This window comes from Bombina bombina, chromosome 5 (assembly GCF_027579735.1).
Source record: "Bombina bombina isolate aBomBom1 chromosome 5, aBomBom1.pri, whole genome shotgun sequence".
NCBI lineage: Eukaryota > Metazoa > Chordata > Amphibia > Anura > Bombinatoridae > Bombina > Bombina bombina.
This window is the reverse complement of record NC_069503.1, coordinates 688,304,906-688,327,990: the sequence shown is the minus strand read 5'-3', so window position 1 is coordinate 688,327,990 and position 23,085 is coordinate 688,304,906. Positions and strand designations below refer to the sequence as shown.

General features: G+C 41.3%; 1 protein-coding gene across 1 annotated transcript in view; it reads right to left on the bottom strand.

The window, feature by feature from the left end:
* Window positions 1–1,773: 1,773 nt before the first annotated feature.
* Window positions 1,774–23,085, bottom strand: part of EXOC2 (exocyst complex component 2) — a 914,329-nt gene continuing 893,017 nt past the window's right edge. The window contains 3 exon segments of the mRNA XM_053714663.1: window positions 1,774–2,113; window positions 4,608–4,667; window positions 5,117–5,178. Coding sequence (XP_053570638.1) covers window positions 2,020–2,113; window positions 4,608–4,667; window positions 5,117–5,178 — 216 coding nt within the window. The 3' untranslated portion in view covers window positions 1,774–2,019.

Sequence of the window (23,085 nt, the reverse complement as noted above, 5' to 3'; positions counted from 1 at the left end):
CTCCCCTTTAGAGCCCTGGCTTCTAAGAGAGGTTGTGTCGATATTAGGGATGCCTAATACTGATCCGCCATCCGATTCAATGTTCAGTGAATCGACTGGCGGATCAGTATTAGGCATCCCTAATATCGACACAACCTCTCTTAGAAGCCAGCGCAGGCAAGCCACCTTAAATCTAAAGGCGAAATCCTCCTCTGTCGGAGGAATAGAAGTAGCAGACTCTGCCCCAGAAGGTCCAAATTCTGAAGTCTCAGAAAGAACTGCATCATCAGACGACTGATCAGATAAAACCTTCAATTTACATGATGCTCCCTGGGTAGCAGTGCATGGATTAACCCTTTGTTTGCGCGTAGTAGTAAAAGGTAAAGCGGCTAAGGCCACATACATCGCCATACGGAAGTGGGCCGTAACCTCTGGTGGAAAAAGGCCCCCTCCAGGTGGAGGGTTAGAATTGCAAGGGGAAGCTGCATGTGTAGGATCAGATGAATGCAGGAGACACGACTCACGGGATGAAGATTCCTCATAGAGGGAAGGCTCAGTGGCATCCAACATCTCAACATTAGTTGATGAAAACACCTTATTGCGGCATATGGAACATAATTGAGAGGGCTGGACTACCCGAGCCTCCTCACAATATACACAGGTATCAAATTCTGTCGTAGAGGGATCACCCTCTAAAAACTCAGAATCCTCCATAACTAGGTAACTCTATTTAATTCAAGGAAAAAAATAACCGGCATCTCAAACCCCCAATGGCTGGGGCACTCACCACCTCCTATGACCCAGACAGTATAGAGAAACTCGCCCCTTTCCGTAGTCACTCGGTCAGGAATAGAAAATGGAAAACCGCGACCACTCCCGGTCACACGGTGTACAACGCAGGACCACCCTTGCTAAAGTAAAAGCGTGCCAAGCTTAATAAAACTGTGCAGCTCTCAAGAAAAAAGTAACCTGTATGTTCCATATCAGCCTATGAGCCCAAAAACATCTCACACATATAAAGCAGCAGAAATCACATAAATCAAAATATGATTAACCCCCCACTGTTCAATAATCCCCCCTCAGGAGATATTAACCCTTGATTCCATAAAGATAAAGGAGTCCCACTGTGACCCTGTCTTCTAGCGTTACATATGACTAAAAAATGAAATGATCTTACCTGAATCTATGCCGTGGTATAGAAACACGGTCCTTTAAGTGTGAAAGACTGTAGCATCGCTTCTGACATGGACTTGAGTGATGAAAAGCAGGCAGCGAAACTCGTCAACGCTGATTGCTTAGGAGCTGTTAACATGAGTCTGGGTGGGTTCCCAGAAAGACTCTCCCTGCATCTCCAGACTCTAACTTTCATCAATGCTCTCACTGAGAGGCTGGCAAGACTACTTAAAACTCCAGTCCCGTTTTGAAGGGTAGATACCCTTCCTAAGGAACTACTCCGAAATCTCCTGACACTTCTCTGCTAACCTCCTGTGACTAAAGGCAAAGAATGACTGGGGGATGATGGAAATGGGGGAGGTATTTAAGCCTTTGGCTGGGGTGTCTTTGCCTCCTCCTGGTGGCCAGGTTCAGTATTTCCCACAAGTAAGGAATGCAGCTGTGGAGTCTCCCTGTATGAAGAAGGAAAATTGGCTAAATAAGAATTCCCATGTCTCCTGAGCACATTTATACCAATTGTATGTTTTCTTAACCCCATGGCTAACGTACCACAAACTTGCAAAATATTATAGGCCTGAGTTAGAAAGGAGCTTTACTAACACAAAAAGATTTCAAACAAACTTTAAAATGATACACGTTTAATATAATGAAAGAGGAAAATATTTTATTTTTTTACACTGCTAACAAACTTGTTTCAAGCAAGCAAAGCTTATTCATACAGTGTTTAATTTCAAATTAAAATAGCTGCATTACAGTTTCACTTTTATGCATACAAAGTTATACTGGAAAAGAAGCAATTTTGCAGAATTCTAACCACACAAGAGGAGGGATGTAAAAGTTGTGGAATATGATCACTTTCTTAGTTCCTCAGGTTTTCATACTGACAGAGGAAGAAGGCTGAAAGCAGGTTAGCTGCAAGTGCATGCTGCTTTTGAATTCATTCAGAAGCTCTTCTAACAACCTGTAGAAAAAAAAAACATTTGATTAAAGGTAGCCATAAGTATGTGCAGGTTATATTAGTAAGCCACTAGGACATTTTTTTAGGTAATATGTTGGGAATATGCATAGCAAACAAAGCTATATTGTCTTTATAATAATGACATAAGGGATACAGATTTCTTAAATGTTGAATTCATATATCACTTAATATTTGATTCTAGTTGTCACGAGAATAATCACATAGGTATATCTGCAATTAACTAATATTCTGTGAACCTTTAGCTTTCTGCCACATGGGTGAACTCTCATCAGTAATGTTGTTTTTGGCTAAACACTCCTACACTTTACAAGAACATGAATGACATATTAGCCTACTAAGGCTTATAAAAAGGAACTAGAAAAAAGCAACAAAAGAATTGCCTGTGACCTCCTCAACATTGTAATACAGAAGTGAAGTGAATTATTGAAATATTTTTGTATTCAGTCTATATTTTGTGAACCTTCAACATTATGCCCTCTGTGCTCATCAGTACGGTTGCTTTTTGCCTAAACACTCCCACACTTTAAGAGAATAAGAGTTACATATGAGTCTATTAAGACATATAAATCGAAAACAAGCAACAAGAGTCACTGCAATGTATTTGAGCTATGACTGTGAAAGACTGGTGACAAAAAAACCCCTGACTCATTCTTAACCGGCATTAGTAGCCAAAACTTGCAATAGAGTGTATTGACTGCATCTCTGGTAGGTTAAATGTAGGAAATGTCAACATGTTCTCATAATATACAAAAAGAAAACAAAAATCAGTAAAATGATAATCAATAAAGTTGTATAAAAACAAAAAAACTTTTAAACAGTGGAGATCCTAAAAAGATTACCCCTTCTTACAAATAAAACACAACAACCATCAGTGTATCTTAACCTCTTCTGTAGCAAGTATTCATAGATGTATAATATTTTTCCACCAACCACAAAATGTACAGAAGTACTTATTTTAAAACAGTCATATTATGCAAAAAGGTTAAGAAACATTTGCAGATCTTCAGATTTTTGTGTGTGGATATTATCTTGAGTGAACATTGGTTCTGTGAACTAGGGCATACACATACATACATGTGAAGGTTAGTTCTGGAGAACCCCTTGCTTTTGTGCCAAGCACCCCCAGGGGTAAATGTGCCATAGGTTAAAGGGACACTCTACAATCAAATTTTTATTGTTTTAAAAGATAGATAATCCCTTTATTACCCATTCCCCATTTTGCATAACCAACACAGCTATATTAATACACTTTTTTACCTCTGTGATAACCTTGTATCTAAGCATCTTCTGACAGCCCTCGGATCACATGACTTTATTATTATTATCTATTGATTTAGATTTAGTACTGTATTGTGCTAAATCTTAAATACCTCTTTGGGCGTGATCCCAATATTATCTATATGGCCCACATGAACTAGCAGGCCTCTGTTGTGAAAAGCAAATAAAAAAGCATGTGATAAGAGGCTGTCTATAGTGGTTTAGAAACTGGCAGAAATTTAGAGGTTTAAATGTTATTAATATATCAATTTTGGTTGTGCAAAGCTTGGGGGATGGGTAGTAAAGGCGTTATCTATCTTTTTAAATAATACCAATTTTAGTGTAAACTTTCCCTTAAAGAAAATAGGCTCTACATGACTAGCTAAATATTATTAATGATCATATAACCTCCAAACCTACATATTGACACGATCAGCCTTGTGTTTGTGACAGAAAGTTAAAAGGACAGTTAAGTCCAAAAAAACCTTTAATGATTCAAATAGGGTATGCAATTTTAAACAATTTTCCAATTTACTTTTATCACCAATTTTGCTGTGTTCTCTTGGCATTTTTAGTTGAAAACTAAACCTAGGAGGGTCATATGCTAATTTCTAAGACCTTGAAGGCCGCCTCTAATCTAAATGCATTTTGACAGTTTTTCACCACTAGATGGCGTTAGTTCATGTGTGTCATATAGATAATATTGAGCTCATGCAAGGGAATTTACTGATGAGTGAGCACTGATTGGCTTAAGTGCTGTCAAAAGAACTGAAATAAGGGGGCAGTCTGTGGAGGCTTAGATACAAGGTAATTACAGAGGTAAAACGTGTATTATTATAACTGTGTTGGTTATGCAAAACTGGGGAATCGTTAATAAAAGGTATTATCATTCTTTTAAAACAACAACAATTCTGGTGTTGACTGTCCCTTTAAGTGTTAAAAATGTTCACATAATTAGCAAAGTAACATGAAACTGATGTTGTTCCATACTTAATCATTTATGTGTCTAATTATTTTGTCATCTGAAATTAAACTTTTGCCTCTTGAAACCATCTCCTATACTGAAAAATTCAATAAGTGGTAGAAAAGCTATGATAAAACAAGTCACCAACAGAAATCAACCTCCTAGTAGGTGGTGGGAGAAATAGCCCCAAACGTTTGAGTACATTGTCCCTTTAACATCAGTGACTTAAAAAAAAAACTTTTGGAAACAACATACTTTTTATCACCTCCACTGGCAAGTTGCGGAAGAGCTTCCAGTGCTTGTTTGAAGCTGGACCTGTGGGTAAACGGTAAATATAACATGTAGTGGATTGTTAAGAGAACCCAGTAGACGTGTATTGAACAATACATTTTTGTAATATTTTTTACACATACTACTGGTTAAAATGTGTAAGCTTTAAATGCTTTAACCAGTATACGAGTTTGAGGGGATCCAATGTTTATATACTGGCGAAGGGTGTCTAAGCCAAGTTGTTTGCTTGTTGTGTGCACAGTTTTCAGGGATTGATTATGTTTCTTAAAATTTAGTGTCATAATTGAATTTGATGTATGCAATTTGCACATATTTTTGCTTTTAACATGGACAGTCATGCTGGATCCTCCAGGGAGTGTAAAACAAGCAACAATTAATTTTTACGCACAACAAGATGTGTTTAATAGATTTTCATATTCAAAACTATTAGAAAGAACATGTATAAGGTAAGGAAAGAATGTAAGTAAACTTACTTGCTATCATTTGTTAAATAAACAGCTACAGCATCTCTTAAGGAACAAATTTCAAGTCTTGCCTAGAAAGAGAAATAAAGTAAACAAAAATGTATTTTAGAGTAGTAAACAATTATTATAAAAAAAATTAAAATAAGTAAAACTAATGAAATAAAGACAGACATCATATTCCACAGAACAGATTTCAAGTCTTGCGTTGACAGGATAATGTAACATAATATTTTATAGAATTATTTTTAGGAAATATGTGACACAGACAAAAACAATTCAGTATTTAAACACAGTAAATTAAATGAATAGGATTTAACATACACTTACTGAACTTTATACCCTGGCACAGTTCCATAATTACCACTCACCAGGAATGCGGTGTTGCCCTTTAATAGGGAAGAAAAAATGTCTCACATTTTTCAACTGGCTTAAAACCTCTTCTGATGCCATTCATAAGTAGATGTAAGTGAACCAAAACTATAAAGGAGTGATGCTTTAGGAACTGAACCAATGTATCTTGGCTCACCTAAATGGCACTCACAAGCGAAGAACTACCATTAGAGTAAATATGATGCTCAACAAAATAAGAAAATTTATTGATATCGATCAAACCATGCTGAAATAATATAGAATTTATTTGGTAGTCAGAAGAATACAGAGCCTTTGTAGCAAACAGGACATCAAACGACGTATGAACCTCCTACTTGAAGTAAATTAAAAATGAGAAACAAATAATACTGCATATGCATGTGTCACTGTGACAAAAAAATTGAGCATTAAAACATAAAACATTTCAAAACACTACATGAAACAGGTAAAAAACAGCAAATCAATCAGAATTGTACAATAACCAAAAATGCCATTAAAATTGATGTGACGTCAGTTTATGTTATCTCATGTGAATCTGACACCACAACATTATCTTGCAGTAGTGTAAAAAAAAGGTAACTTTAACCCCTTAACGACCAAGGACGTACGCCACACGTCCTCTAAAAAAATACACTTAATGACCGAGGACGTGTGGCGTACGTCCTTGGTCTGGAAAGCAGCTGGAAGCGATCCTGCTCGCTTCCAGCTGCTTTCCGGTTATTGCAGTGATGCCTCAACATCGAGGCATCCTGCAATAACCCCCCTTGGCCATCCGATGCAGAGAGAGCCACTCTGTGGCCCTCTCTGTACCGGACATCGATGGCCGGTTTCGTTGGTGGGTGGGAGCCAGTCTGGGAGGCGGGTGGGCGGCCATCGATGGGCCGTATGATGTGGCGGGGGGCGGGATCGTGGGCGGGAACGCCGGGTGCGCGCGCGGGGGGGGTAGGAAGCGGGTGGGAACCGCTACACTACAGAACATGTATGGGGGAAAAGTGGCAGTGATTGCCAAATATATATATATATCGATCTAAGAGATCTGGGAGGGGTGGTGGGTTGGTCTTTTGGGGGGGGGGGGCAAGCTACACTACAGAAAATTATTTTAAAAAAATAATAAAACAAGGTTTTACTATAAACTGGGTACTGGCAGACAGCTGCCAGTACCAAAGATGGCTACTAATAAGTTAGAGGGGGATGGGTAAAGAGCTGTTTGGGGGGTATCAGGGAGGTTGGGGGCTAAGGGGGGATCCTCCAGAGCAGCATATGTAAATATGCATTTTTTTTTGTTTTATCAAGGATAGCTTTTTTTTTTAGTACTGGCAGACTTTCTGCCAGTACTTAACATGGCGGGGACAATTGTGGGGTGGGGGAGGGAAGAGAGCTGTTTGGGAGGGATCAGGGGGTCTAATGTGTCAGGTGGGAGGCTGATCTCTACACTAAAGCTAAAATTAACCCTGCAAGCTCCCTACATGCTACCTAATTAACCCCTTCACTGCTAGCCATAATACACGTGTGATGCGCAGCGGCATTTAGCGGCCTTCTAATTACCAAAAAGCAACGCCAAAGCCATATATGTCTGCTATTTCTCAACAAAGGGGATCCCAGAGAAGCATTTACAACCATTTGTGCCATAATTGCACAAGCTGTTTGTAAATGATTTCAGTGAGAAACCTAAAATTGTGAAAAATTTTACTTTTTTTTTTATTTAATCGCATTTGGCGTTGAAATGGTGGCATGAAATATACCAAAATGGGCCTAGATCAATACTTAGGGTTGTCTACTACACTACAATAAAGCTAAAATTAACCCTACAAGCTCCCTACATGCTCCCTAATTAACCCCTTCATTGCTGGGCATAATACACGTGTGGTGCGCAGTGGCATTTAGCGGCCTTCTAATTACCAAAAAGCAACACCAAATCCATATATGTCTGCTATTTATGAAAAAAGGGGATTGCAGAGAAGCATTTACAACCATTTGTGCCATAATTGCACGAGCTGTTTGTAAATAAATTCAGTGAGAAACCTAAAGTTTGTAACAAAATGTGTGAAAAAGTGAACAATTTTTTTTATTTGATCGCATTTGGCGGTGAAATGGTGGCATGAAATATACCAAAATGGGCCTAGATCAATACTTTGGGATGTCTTCTAAAAAAAAATATATACATGTCAAGGGATATTCAGGGATTCCTGGAAGATATCAGTGTTCCAATGTAACTAGCGCTAAGTTTGAAAAAAAAGTGGTTTGGAAATAGCAAAGTGCTTCTTGTATTTATTGCCCTATAACTTGCAAAAAAAAGCAAAGAACATGTAAACATTGGGTATTTCTAAACTCAGGACAAAATTTGGAAACTATTTAGCATGAGTGTTTTTTGGTGGTTGCAGATGTGTAACAGATTTTGGGGGTCAAAGTTAGAAAAAGTGTGTTTTTTTCCATTTTTTCCTCATATTTTATATTTTTTTTATAGTAAATTATAAGATATGATGAAAATAATGGTATCTTTAGAAAGTCCATTTAATGGCGAGAAAAACGGTATATAATATGTGTGGGTACAGTAAATGAGTAAGAGGAAAATTACAGCTAAACACAAACACTGCAGAAATGTAAAAATAGCCTTGGTCCCAAACGGACAGAAAATGGAAAAGTGCTCTGGTCACTAAGGGGTTAAAACAACATAATTTATGTAAGAACTTACCTGATAAATTCATTTCTTTCATATTAACAAGAGTCCATGAGCTAGTGACGTATGGGATATACATTCCTACCAGGAGGGGCAAAGTTTCCCAAACCTTAAAATGCCTATAAATACACCCCTCACCACACCCACAAATCAGTTTAACGAATAGCCAAGAAGTGGGGTGATAAGAAAAAAAGTGCGAAGCATATAAAATAAGGAATTGGAATAATTGTGCTTTATACAAAAAAATCATAACCACCACAAAAAAGGGTGGGCCTCATGGACTCTTGTTAATATGAAAGAAATGAATTTATCAGGTAAGTTCTTACTTAAATTATGTTTTCTTTCATGTAATTAACAAGAGTCCATGAGCTAGTGACGTATGGGATAATGACTACCCAAGATGTGGATCTTTCCACACAAGAGTCACTAGAGAGGGAGGGATAAAATAAAGACAGCCAATTCCTGCTGAAAATAATCCACACCCAAAATAAAGTTTAACAAAAAACATAAGCAGAAGATTCAAACTGAAACCGCTGCCTGAAGAACTTTTCTACCAAAAACTGCTTCAGAAGAAGAAAATACATCAAAATGGTAGAATTTAGTAAAAGTATGCAAAGAGGACCAAGTTGCTGCTTTGCAGATCTGGTCAACCGAAGCTTCATTCCTAAACGCCCAGGAAGTAGAAACTGACCTAGTAGAATGAGCTGTAATTCTTTGAGGCGGAATTTTACCCGACTCAACATAGGCAAGATGAATTAAAGATTTCAACCAAGATGCCAAAGAAATGGCAGAAGCTTTCTGGCCTTTCCTAGAACCGGAAAAGATAACAAATAGACTAGAAGTCTTACGGAAAGATTTCGTAGCTTCAACATAATATTTCAAAGCTCTAACAACATCCAAAGAATGCAATGATTTCTCCTTAGAATTCTTAGGATTAGGACATAATGAAGGAACCACAATTTCTCTACTAATGTTGTTGGAATTCACAACTTTAGGTAAAAATTCAAAAGAAGTTCGCAACACCGCCTTATCCTGATGAAAAATCAGAAAAGGAGACTCACACGAAAGAGCAGATAATTCAGAAACTCTTCTAGCAGAAGAGATGGCCAAAAGGAACAAAACTTTCCAAGAAAGTAATTTAATGTCCAATGAATGCATAGGTTCAAACGGAGGAGCTTGAAGAGCTCCCAAAACCAAATTCAAACTCCATGGAGGAGAAATTGACTTAATGACAGGTTTTATACGAACCAAAGCTTGTACAAAACAATGAATATCAGGAAGAATAGCAATCTTTCTGTGAAAAAGAACAGAAAGAGCGGAGATTTGTCCTTTCAAAGAACTCGCGGACAAACCCTTATCTAAACCATCCTGAAGAAACTGTAAAATTCTCGGTATTCTAAAAGAATGCCAAGAAAAATGATGAGAAAGACACCAAGAAATATAAGTCTTCCAGACTCTATAATATATCTCTCGAGATACAGATTTACGAGCCTGTAACATAGTATTAATCACGGAGTCAGAGAAACCTCTATGACCAAGAATCAAGCGTTCAATCTCCATACCTTTAAATTTAAGGATTTCAGATCCGGATGGAAAAAAGGACCTTGAGACAGAAGGTCTGGTCTTAACGGAAGAGTCCATGGTTGGCAAGATGCCATCCGGACAAGATCCGCATACCAAAACCTGTGAGGCCATGCCGGAGCTATTAGCAGAACAAACGAGCATTCCCTCAGAATCTTGGAGATTACTCTTGGAAGAAGAACTAGAGGCGGAAAGATATAGGCAGGATGATACTTCCAAGGAAGTGATAATGCATCCACTGCCTCCGCCTGAGGATCCCGGGATCTGGACAGATACCTGGGAAGTTTCTTGTTTAGATGAGAGGCCATCAGATCTATCTCTGGGAGCCCCCACATTTGAACAATCTGAAGAAATACCTCTGGGTGAAGAGACCATTCGCCCGGATGCAACGTTTGGCGACTGAGATAATCCGCTTCCCAATTGTCTACACCTGGGATATGAACCGCAGAGATTAGACAGGAGCTGGATTCCGCCCAAACCAAAATTCGAGATACTTCTTTCATAGCCAGAGGACTGTGAGTCCCTCCTTGATGATTGATGTATGCCACAGTTGTGACATTGTCTGTCTGAAAACAAATGAACGATTCTCTCTTCAGAAGAGGCCAAAACTGAAGAGCTCTGAAAACTGCACGGAGTTCCAAGATATTGATCGGTAATCTCACCTCCTGAGATTCCCAAACTCCTTGTGCCGTCAGAGATCCCCACACAGCTCCCCAACCTGTGAGACTTGCATCTGTTGAAATTACAGTCCAGGTCGGAAGAACAAAAGAAGCCCCCTGAATTAAACGATGGTGATCTGTCCACCACGTCAGAGAGTGCCGAACAATCGGTTTTAAAGATATTAATTGATATATCTTCGTGTAATCCCTGCACCATTGGTTCAGCATACAGAGCTGAAGAGGTCGCATGTGAAAACGAGCAAAGGGGATCGCGTCCGATGCAGCAGTCATAAGACCTAGAATTTCCATGCATAAGGCTACCGAAGGGAATGATTGAGACTGAAGGTTTCGACAGGCTGTAATCAATTTTAGACGTCTCTTGTCTGTTAAAGACAAAGTCATGGACACTGAATCTATCTGGAAACCCAGAAAGGTTACCCTTGTTTGAGGAATCAAAGAACTTTTTGGTAAATTGATCCTCCAACCATGATCTTGAAGAAACAACACAAGTCGATTCGTATGAGACTCTGCTAAATGTAAAGACGGAGCAAGTACCAAGATATCGTCCAAATAAGGAAATACCACAATACCCTGTTCTCTGATTACAGACAGAAGGGCACCGAGAATCTTTGTGAAAATTCTTGGAGCTGTAGCAAGGCCAAACGGTAGAGCCACAAATTGGTAATGCTTGTCTAGAAAAGAGAATCTCAGGAACTGATAATGATCTGGATGAATCGGAATATGCAGATATGCATCCTGTAAATCTATTGTGGACATATAATTCCCTTGCTGAACAAAAGGCAATATAGTCCTTACAGTTACCATCTTGAACGTTGGTATCCTTACATAACGATTCAATAATTTTAGATCCAGAACTGGTCTGAAGGAATTCTCCTTCTTTGGTACAATGAAGAGATTTGAATAAAACCCCATCCCCTGTTCCGGAACTGGAACTGGCATAATTACTCCAGCCAACTCTAGATCTGAAACACAATTCAGAAATGCTTGAGCTTTCACTGGATTTACTGGGACATGGGAAAGAAAAAATCTCTTTGCAGGAGGTCTCATCTTGAAACCAATTCTGTACCCTTCTGAAACAATGTTCTGAATCCAAAGATTGTGAACAGAACTGATCCAAATTTCTTTGAAAAAACGTAACCTGCCCCCTACCAGCTGAACTGGAATGAGGGCCGTACCTTCATGTGAACTTAGAAGCAGGCTTTGCCTTTCTAGCAGGCTTGGATTTATTCCAGACTGGGGATGGTTTCCAAACTGAAACTGCTCCTGAGGACGAAGGATCAGGCTTTTGTTCTTTGTTGAAACGAAAGGAACGAAAACGATTGTTAGCCCTGTTTTTACCTTTAGACTTTTTATCCTGTGGTAAAAAAGTTCCTTTCCCACCAGTAACAGTTGAAATAATAGAATCCAACTGAGAACCAAATAATTTGTTTCCCTGGAAAGAAATGGAAAGTAGAGTTGATTTAGAAGCCATATCAGCATTCCAAGTCTTAAGCCATAAAGCTCTTCTGGCTAAGATAGCCAGAGACATAAATCTAACATCAACTCTAATAATATCAAAAATGGCATCACAGATGAAATTATTAGCATGCTGGAGAAGAATAATAATATCATGAGAATCACGATTTGTTACTTGTTGCGCTAGAGTTTCCAACCAAAAAGTTGAAGCTGCAGCAACATCAGCCAATGATATAGCAGGTCTAAGAAGATTACCTGAACATAGATAAGCTTTTCTTAGAAAAGATTCAATTTTTCTATCTAAAGGATCCTTAAACGAGGTACCATCTGATGTAGGAATGGTAGTACGTTTAGCAAGGGTAGAAATAGCCCCATCAACTTTAGGGATTTTGTCCCAAAATTCTAATCTGTCAGGCGGAACAGGATATAATTGCTTAAAACGTTTAGAAGGAGTAAATGAATTACCCAATCTATCCCATTCCTTAGCAATTACTGCAGAAATAGCATTAGGAACAGGAAAGACTTCTGGAATAACCGCAGGAGCTTTAAAAACCTTATCCAAACGAATAGAATTAGTATCAAGAGGACTAGAATCCTCTATTTCTAAAGCAATTAGTACTTCTTTAAGTAAAGAGCGAATAAATTCCATCTTAAATAAATATGAAGATTTATCAGCATCAATCTCTGAGACAGAATCCTCTGAACCAGAAGAGTCCAAAGAATCAGAATGATGGTGTTCATTTAAAAATTCATCTGTAGAGAGAGAAGATTTAAAAGACTTTTTACGTTTACTAGAAGGAGAAATAACAGACAAAGCCTTCTTTATGGATTCAGAAACAAAATCTCTTATGTTATCAGGAACATTCTGCACCTTAGATGTTGAGGGAACTGCAACAGGCAATGGTACATCACTAAAGGAAATATTATCTGCATTAACAAGTTTGTCATGACATTTAATACAAACAACAGCTGGAGGAATAGCTACCAAAAGTTTACAGCAGATACACTTAGCTTTGGTAGATCCAGCAGGCAGAGGTTTTCCTGTAGTATCTTCTGGCTCAGATGCAACGTGAGACATCTTGCAATATGTAAGAGAAAAAACAACATATAAAGCAAAATAGATCAAATTCCTTATAAGACAGTTTCAGGAATGGGAAAAAAAAATGCCAAACATCAAGCTTCTAGCAACCAGAAGCAAATGAAAAATGAGACTGAAATAATGTGGAGACAAAAGCGACGCCCATATTTTTTTTTTTTTTTTTTTTTTTTGGCGCCAAATAAGACGCCCACATTATTTGGCGCCTAAATGCTTTTGGCGCCAAAAATGACGCCACATCCGGAACGCCGACATTTTTGGCGCAAAATAACGTCAAAAAAATGACGCAACTTCCGGCGACACGTATGACGCCGGAAACGGAAATGAATTTTTGCGCCAAAAAAGTCCGCGCCAAGAATGACGCAATAAAATGAAGCATTTTCAGCCCCCGCGAGCCTAACAGCCCACAGGGAAAAAAGTCAAATTTTTTGAGGTAAGAAAAATATGATAATTAAAGCATAATCCCAAATATGAAACTGACTGTCTGGAAATAAGGAAAGTTGAACATTCTGAGTCAAGGCAAATAAATGTTTGAATACATATATTTAGAACTTTATAAATAAAGTGCCCAACCATAGCTTAGAGTGTCACAGAAAATAAGACTTACTTACCCCAGGACACTCATCTACATGTTTGTAGAAAGCCAAACCAGTACTGAAACGAGAATCAGTAGAGGAAATGGTAAATATAAGAGTATATCGTCGATCTGAAAAGGGAGGTAAGAGATGAATCTCTACGACCGATAACAGAGAACCTTATGAAATAGACCCCGTAGAAGGAGATCACTGCATTCAATAGGCAATACTCTCCTCACATCCCTCTGACATTCACTGCACGCTGAGAGGAAAACCGGGCTCCAACTTGCTGCGGAGCGCATATCAACGTAGAATCTAGCACAAACTTACTTCACCACCTCCATCGGAGGCAAAGTTTGTAAAACTGATTTGTGGGTGTGGTGAGGGGTGTATTTATAGGCATTTTAAGGTTTGGGAAACTTTGCCCCTCCTGGTAGGAATGTATATCCCATACGTCACTAGCTCATGGACTCTTGTTAATTACATGAAAGAAAATACCTTTAGTAAAAAAAATACAAAGCTCATACATCCCTCTACTGCGTGCCTCCTGATTCAGAGAAAGTGACAAGCAGCACCTGCATCAACAGAATAATCACTTAGCCCTTGCCCCAGCAAATGGAGGACAAGACTGATATCAGGCAGGAAAATAAGAGATCTTATACTTCCTGAATAAGAGAGATACTTCTCTTTATTGGTAAGTGCTACTAGGGTGACCCAAGACAAGAACAAACATTTTCAGGATGGGGCTCATATATATTTACAGCACCTTCCATTGTCTTTATTCTATTCTGGTCATTACCAGATACAATACTGAAAAACTTCACAGAACAAACCATTTGGCATTGATGCAGTGATAAAGGATGTTTAGAAGAGGGAGCTAACTTTCTGGGTGCTTCATGATCCAGGGTTTATTCTGTGATTACATTTTAAATAGGGTTGTTTCCTTACATACCCATCATACTTCTCTTGTTATGCTATTTTTGGAGATGTATATTTTGTCAAATTAACTTCAAAAGTGACAGTCCATGTTATTGTTTGCACAATGTAATGGCTGTTGAGAGCTACTGCTCATCAAAATGCCAATCTGTTATATTAAACACATTGATTCATTTTTTTGAAGAATGTAAAAAATAACAAATGTTTCTCTATTTGTTGAATTCATCCGAAAATGATAACCAAAAAACATAATAATGGATCATTTCCATCTGTATGGGAAGAGTCCACAGCTGCATTCCTTACTTGTGGAAAATACTGAACCTGGCCACCAGGAGGAGGCAGAGACACCCCAGCCAAAGACTTAAATACCTCCCCCCACTTCCTCATAACCCCAGTCATTCTGCCGAGGGAACAAAGAACAGTAGGAGAAATATCAGGGTGAAAAAGGTGCCAGAAGAAAAAATTTCAAATTTAGGGCCACCCATCGGAGAACAAGGGCGGAAGCTGTGGACTATTCCCATACAGATGGAAATGAAATTATCAGCTAAGCATAAATTTATGTTTTTCATCTTAATATGGGAAGAGTCCACAGCTGCATTCCTTACTTGTGGGAAACATAAACCCAAGCTCTAGAGTACAAAGAATGCTAACGGGAGGGAAACAAAGAGAGGCGGACACTAATCTGAGGGCACCACAGCCTGCAAAACCTCTCTCTCGAAGGCTGTTTCAGCAGAAGCAAAAACATAAATTTTGCTTACCTGATAATTTTCTTTTCTTCAGTTGGAAAGAGTCCACAGCTGCATTCATTACTTTTAGGAATCCAGAACCTGGCCACCAGGAGGAGGCAAAGACACCCCAGCCAAAGGCTCAAATACTCCTCCCACTGCCCTCATCTCCCAGTCATTCTGCCGAGGAACAAGGAACAGAAGAAATATCAGGGTGAAAAAGTGCCAGAAGAACAAAAATAACGTCCACCCCACATAAAAACACGGGCAAATTATCAGGTTAGCATAATTTATGCTTTTCTTCATAAATGGAAAGAGTCCACAGCTGAATTCATTACTTTTGGGAAAACAATACCCAAGCTATAGAGGACACTGAATGCTAAAACAGGAGTGTACAAAAGGCGTCCCATTCTAAAGGCACCAGGCCTGAAACCACAACCCAGCAAAAATCCCGCTTTGTCCAAAGCCAGGAAAACATATGAAAAGGAAAAAAGGCCCCAAGGACACTGACCCGCAGAGAGTCCACAAGCCTTGCTAGAGACCGCAGAAATAGACTCAACTGAGCCAACACTCCTCCAGGAGACACCATCGCCCAAAGGCTGGTCCTCAACCACACACCCTTACAGAGAAGGGGGACAACAACCGAAAACTCCCAAAGGGGAGAGGAGGAACAAACAAGGATTCCCAGAAGACCCTAAACAGGGCGCAATAAGATCCCAATAAAAATGGAAAACCTCAAAAAGCGAGCCAAGCTGAAACAAGGGAAGCCAACGCCCAGACCCCAAACTGTACAGAACCACAAGGTTGAGACCAGGAATTAGAACAGAGAAGAAAACTTCTCTGAAAAAACAGAGCACCCGCCCTGAAAAAATGACTGAAAACAGAGTCCCAAGTTGCCAGAAACTCAGAATATTGAAATATTCCAAAACCAACACGTGCATCAAACCCAGAGAAGCAACCTCTGAACACCACATGCTGCAGTCATACCAGGATGACTTATAAAAAAAAATACTTGCAGATAAGTAAAAAGCAGCCAAAGATAGATAGCCAACACCAACTGACAGACTGCTAACTTCCCCTAATTAGCGGGTACACTGCAGGTTATTCAAAACCGCAAGGCCTACCCACATGTCTGGAACAACGAGGAGCCCAGAACCTCAAAGAGGCTCACCGTACCTCAACGATCCGAGGATAGACAACATATCTCAGATCCTATTCCAACACCGGACCCAAGTAACCTACAGGTCTGAGAGACAGGGTAACAGAAAGGACCCCAACCACCAGCTCCCAGATAAAAGGGTGGAATCGGATGGCCTCAAGCACCCCAACAGAGCTCTGGAGCCTTCCAGAAGCACCTACAAACAGATACTCCCAATGAGGACCCCATAGGGATAGGCAGAAAAAGACAGAAGCCCTATGAAATATAGCCAGACACTCTATGGCAGTTGCCACACAGCACATCCACAGGTACTCCCAAGAAGAACCCCTAGAGACAAGCGCAACTATGATCTAACTTGGAGACTGCAAAACCCCAGAGAAGAACAGAACAATCCCAGAAAGTGGACCACTCTCTGTACAGGATAAACCACCTGTTCCAACCCCCTGCACACAGGGCAGGATAACCCTTCTCCAGAGAGAGGAAAACCTCACCTCTTTAAGAAAGGCAAACAACCCCCCCCCCCAAGGGAAGGGCACAGCTAAAGAACAGCGCACACTCTCACAAGGCCAAGGCCATAGTCTAAGCCGAATGAAAATCATCCAGGCGCCACTGAGGAATATGAAAAGGGAACTTCCCAAGAGGGAAGCACATACTGTTCAAGAACAAGATAGGCCCTGAGGAGCCTGATCACAAAGAACTCCTGGCCAAGCTGCTAGTAGCTTAACTAGCGAGACCATAAGATATAGTCTATGTTCCCTGGAAAACTAGAGCTCCCGAACCAGCTATAGGATCATAAAATTCCCGGAAAAGAATGCCAGATAAGGTCATGAAGAAAGAGTACCCGCACCCACAGCGGGATCAAGGTAGTGAAACCATGGAGCTAACCCCTAATCTGACCAGCAGGCATAGGCCCAGAAAGATCCAGACAAACGTAAGGCCCAAGCCCCAGAATTGTTTAAACCAACAATACTCCAGGAAACACTATACCCCGTCTGAATAAAACAGACTACACAGAGGATAAGACTAACCCGGCAAACAGGTCCAGGACTCACTCATAAATCCCAACCCAAGGGGAAGGGAACACCCCTTACAGAAATCCAACTCCGAAAGAGCTAGGGCACAATAGAACCACTAAGATTCTAAGCCCAACAGGAGTACAATACCCAACTTCCAGACCCAAGGGGAATATATCAGGGACAAAGTCACCCGAAGAGCGAGTTAACAAAGGCTAGTCTCCATAATCTCCTCAGAGTACAGAGCCAGAGGAATATATCCAAGGAAAAAGAATGCATAGCATCCCAAAACCCTGAAAACAACCCCTAGAAGGAGCCAGGATAAGGAGACCACATAGCCTATAATTCCTAATAAGGAACGACTAACTCCAAGAGTAGGAAAGACCGCAAGGCCCTCCCATAAGGCGGTCTCAACCGCAAAGGAGAAAGTGGACAAAGTCCAGAGAACTCAACCCGAAGGAAGAGTCCCAAAAAGAACAAGTCCAGAAGGACAATTAAAATTGCCCCTGAAGGGCAAGACCGCCCATAACGGCAGCAAAGAGGCACTAAATCCTCCAAATCCTCAACCAACTTTGGGAAGGAAACACTCAATCCCGATATATTGGAACCAACAGAGTGTGACGCACTTGAACTCCACCAAATCCCAGATGACCAGCACGAAAGGCTGAGGACAGCCCATGCCCTATGGACCCTCAGGTCACCCAACACCCAAACCGGACCAGCCAGGCAGAACAGGCGACACGTGTTTGAAAAAGGCCTCAAGACAGAAGGAGATGAACCTTAGCCATTAATGTCAAGGCCGTAATATTCACCCCCAGGGAGGGAGAAAACATAAATTATGCTTACCTGATAATCTTAGTTCCATCGAAGGGAGGAGAGTCCACGGCTTCATTACTATTGGGAATTAAGAACCTGGTCACCAGAAGGAGGCAAAGACACCCCAGCCAAAGGCTTAAATAACTCCCCCACTTCCCTCATCCCCCAGTGATTCCGCCGAGGAAAAAAAAAAAACAGCAGGAGAAATATCAGGGTATAAATGGTGCCAGAAGATGATGAAATTTAGGTCCGCCCAACAGAGATACGGGCGTGAGCCGTGGCCTCTTCTTCCCTCGATGGAAATGACATTATCAGGTAAGCATAATTTATGTTTTCCATCTAAAGGGGAGGAGAGTCCACGGCTTCATTCATTACTATTGGGAACAAATACCCAAGCTCTAGAGGACACTGAATGAAACCGGGAGGGTAAAAGGCGGACCCTAATCTGAGGGCACCACAGCCTGTAAAACCTTTCTCCCCAAAACAGCTTCCGCAGAAGCAAAAATGTCAAACTTCAAAAGTGTGTAAGGAGGACCAGGTAGCCTCCTTACAAATTTGCTCCATAGAGGCCTCATTCTTGAAGGCTCAAGACGAAGCCACAGCTCTAATTGAATGAGATGAAATCCTCTGAGGAGGCTTATGTCCCGCTGTCTCATAAGCCAAGCGAATCAAGCTCCTCAACCAAAAAGACAAAGAAGTAGCAGAGGCCCTTTGCCTCTTGCGCTTCCCAGAATACACCACAAAAAGAGATGTAGACTGTCTGAAATCCTTTGTAGCCTGAAGATAAAACTTCAAAGCATGAACCACATCCAGGTTATGAAGTAACCTCTCCTTAGAAGAAGGGTTAGGACACAAAGAAGGAACAACCTTGGGGAGAAACCCCAACCCAGTGCGAAGTACAGCTCTTATCTGCATGAAACACTAGATAAGGAAGATCACTTTGCAAGGCAGCTAGTTGAGATACTCTGCATGCTGATGCAATAGCCAACAGGAAGAGAACCTTCCAGGAAAGAATCTTAATGTCTAAGGAATGCATAGGTTCAAATGGAACCCTCTGCAAAACCCAAAGGACTAAGTTTAAGCTCCAAGGTGGAGCCAACTGTCATAGACAGACCCTAAACAAAAGATTGGATGTCAGGGAACTCGGCGAGTCTCCTATGCAACAAAACTGATAATGCCGAAATCTGTCCCTTTTAAGAAACTAGCGGCAAGACCCTTCTAAAACCATCTTGAAGAAAGGATAGAATCCTGGATACCTTCACCTTATGCCAAGGATATCCATGCTTCTCACACCAGGACAAGTCCTCCACACCTTATGGTAGATGCGACGAGTGACTGGCTTCCTTGCCTGAATTAGAGTATCAATCACACTTTTAGAAAAGCCTCTCTTGGCTAAGACTAAGTGTTTAATTAGAGAATCTAGATTTTGATGTTGAAAGGGGCCCTGTTCCAGCAGGTACCTGCGACAGGGTAACCTCCACGGCGGAGAGGATGACATCCCCACTAGATACACAAACCACGTCCTCCTCGGCCATGAAGGAGCAATCAATATGGCCAAGGCCTGCTCCTGTTTGATGCGTACCACTTCTACCTTGTGTAGTGGCAAAGGTGCAAAAATGTAAGCTAGGCTGAATCCCCAAGGAACCACTAATCCATCTATCAGCTCTGCCTGGGGATCCTTGGACCTAAACCCCTATCGAGGTAGCTTGCAATTGAGTCTGGACGACATGAGATCTCTCTCTGGCGTACTCCATCTGTGACAAATCTCCACAAACATTTCGGGAGGGGGGGGGGAGAGACCATTCCCCCCGGATGGAAGGATTGCCTGCTGAGAAAGTCCCCTTCCCAGTTGTCCACACCTGGAATGTGAATCGCTGAGAGCAAGCAGTCGTGGGACTCCGCCCACTCCAGAATCTGAGAGACCTCCCTCATCGCGAGGAGGCTCCTCGTACCCCCCTGATGGTTAATGTAAGCCACCGAGGTAATGTTGTCGGTCTTTAATCTGATGAAACTGACCGACCCCATAGAAGACCATGCCTTCAGAGCATTGTAAATTGCTCGTAGTTCCAGGATGTTGATCGGAAGGAGAGACTTCTCCCTGGACCACTTTCCTTGTACCATCCTAACACCCAAAACAGCACCCCCTGTCAGACTGGTTTCTGTGGTCACAATCTCCCAGGACGGTCTCAAGAAGGCTGTCCCCATGAACAGTTGCACAAATCCACCAAGAGAGGGAGTTCTGAGTCCGAGCATCTATGGATATCAGCTGTGATAGATCTGAATGATTGCCATTCCACTGTCTCAACATGCACAATTGAAGAGGTCTGAGATAGAACCTGGCAAATGGGATGACATCTATGCTTGAAACCATGAGACCTATCACCTCCATACATTGAGCCACTGATGGGCTTTGGGGGACTGAAGGGCAAGACAGGTGGACGCAAGCTTCCTGCGTCGTTGATCTGTGAGAAATATCTTCATGGACATAGAGTCTATTATCGTGCCCAGGAACTCCACCCTGTTGCTGGGAACCAGGGAACTCTTTCCTGAGTTGATCTTCCAACCTTGAGATTGGAGCAGAAAAAGAAGAGCCCTTGAATGATCCTCTGCGCCTGAACTAGGATGTTGTCCAGGTAACCATAGCTTGCGCTCTTGTTCAGACTAACTTAATTTACAAAAAAAGCTCATTTATACCCCCAATGGCCGGGGCACTCACCACCTCCTAGGACCCGGACTATAGAAACCGCTACGTCTCCTGCGCCACAGATCAACAGGGAAGGAGAGATAGGCACACCCAGTCACATGGAGTGCCTGGCAGGACCGCCCCTGCACTAGGGAAAAACGCGCAAAAAATAGCCGTGCAAGATTTCCGCAAGTAACCTGAAAGTTCCACACATTGCCAGAGCCCCATCTCGCACATAACGCAGCAATGATACAATAAACAACATCATGTATAAACCCCCCCTGTTCAATAATCCCTTTCCAGGAATATTAACCCTTGATTCTGTAAAGATTAAAATGCATCACACTGTGACCCTGTCTTCTATGTTATCACTATTAATAAAAAAATGAAACAATCTTACCAGAATCTATGCCGTGGAACAGGAACACGGCCCTTCAAGTGTGACAGGTTAGTAGCCTCACTCCTGACATGGACTTGAGTGAAGAAAGCAGGCAACAAAACTCGTCAATGCTGATTGCTTGTGGAGCTGTTAATATGAGTCGAGATGGTTTTGCAGAAAGACTCTCAATGCATCTCCGGACTCTAAATATCGCCCAGGCTCTCACTGAGAGGCTGACAGGGCTACTTAAAACTCCAGTCCCAATGCAAAGAGTACTACAATCCATAAGAGACTACTCTGAAACTCCGGTACTTCTCTGCCATCCTCCTGTGACGAAAGGCAAAGAAGGACTGGGGGATTAGGGAAGTGGGGGAGGTATTTAAGCCTTTGGCTGGGTTTTTTTTGCCTCCTCGTGGTGGCCAGGTTCTTAATTCCCAATAGTAATGAATGAAGCTGTGGACTCTTCTCCCCTTCAGATGGAAATAAACGACAAACACAGGACTAAACGTGTCCCTAAAACAACTTCCGTAGAAGTAACCAGTGCAATCAAGAAATCGCGAGTATCGATTCCAGAAGGAAAATTCCCGAAGGAATATAAAACAAAACATGAGCTCTTTAAATCAAAATAAAAGTCATCCTCATCGGATTAAAGAAAAGGCAACCCGTAGGTTTTCGCCCAAGGAGAACAGACACATCCGCAGGACCAGCCCAACGGAACCCTGCTCGTCCAAGCTCATACTGGAAAGGATACTCAATGATCCGACTATAAGAAGATTACTTCATCCCCTTATATTTAATTTGGTGTGATATTCGAAGTAGAAGACTGATAACTCCCATATCCATTAAGGATTGGATCCTCCAACAATGCCAAAACATGTCGTAGCAGAACATGAAGGCGTGCTAGTCTATATCGAAAAGCACAGCCCATCTCTGCTGGAGCCTCAGGACCAGTCGCTCCTCCGGAGAGCTGAACAGGCCACCCTATGCCTGGGGGACCTGGGTTGACGGGACACAAACATAATCTTAAGAAGACATTTGGAAGCTGCCGATGTGCTAACACTATAAAAATTTGCATACGGAAAAAAGTGCCACAACCTCCTAAGGGAACAAACCACCATCCAAGGAGGGATAAGCATAATCTGGGTCACCTGCACGTGTAGTAACTGAAAGTGGTAGGAAACTCGCCTCTTGAGGGACAGAACCCCCAGAGGCGGATGGCTCAGTGGCCCCCTGATTCCTTGATGCCGAGGAATCGAGACCTCTAAAACAGCCTACGGAACATAACTGATGTGTCATCTGGGCCGATATGTATTCTTCGCAATAAGTAGAATCTGATGTTGAGATTGAAGTAGTCTCTGATTCAGAGTCCTCCATAACTGAGATATGAATACAAAAAAAATTTGAAAAAAATCTAAACCGCACCTTATACCCACAATGGCTGGGGCACTCACCACCCCCTTTGTGTATTTTAAAGCTCTGATTTTGTGTTTTGAAGCAACAACCTAATAAAATGGGTTGAGCTTGTAGGTATAATCAGGTCTCATTACTGTATCACATTGTGTACATATACCTGCTTCTTTATCTTATATCTGTCCATAAAACAATCACCAGTACTTGGAGAGAACAATTGAAAATCAACATTGTATTACCTTATCTCTGCTATACCCCACTGGGAGCGTAATTTCTTCTGCTGGCTGTGTTTACAAAGCTTATCTATAGCTTGGACCTGCGGCCACAAACTTTGAGAATAGGTGGGGATACCACAGGCTAAATAAACTATTTCAAATGCCAATATAAGGGCAATGGAAATACTTTTAAACAATTTAATACACTC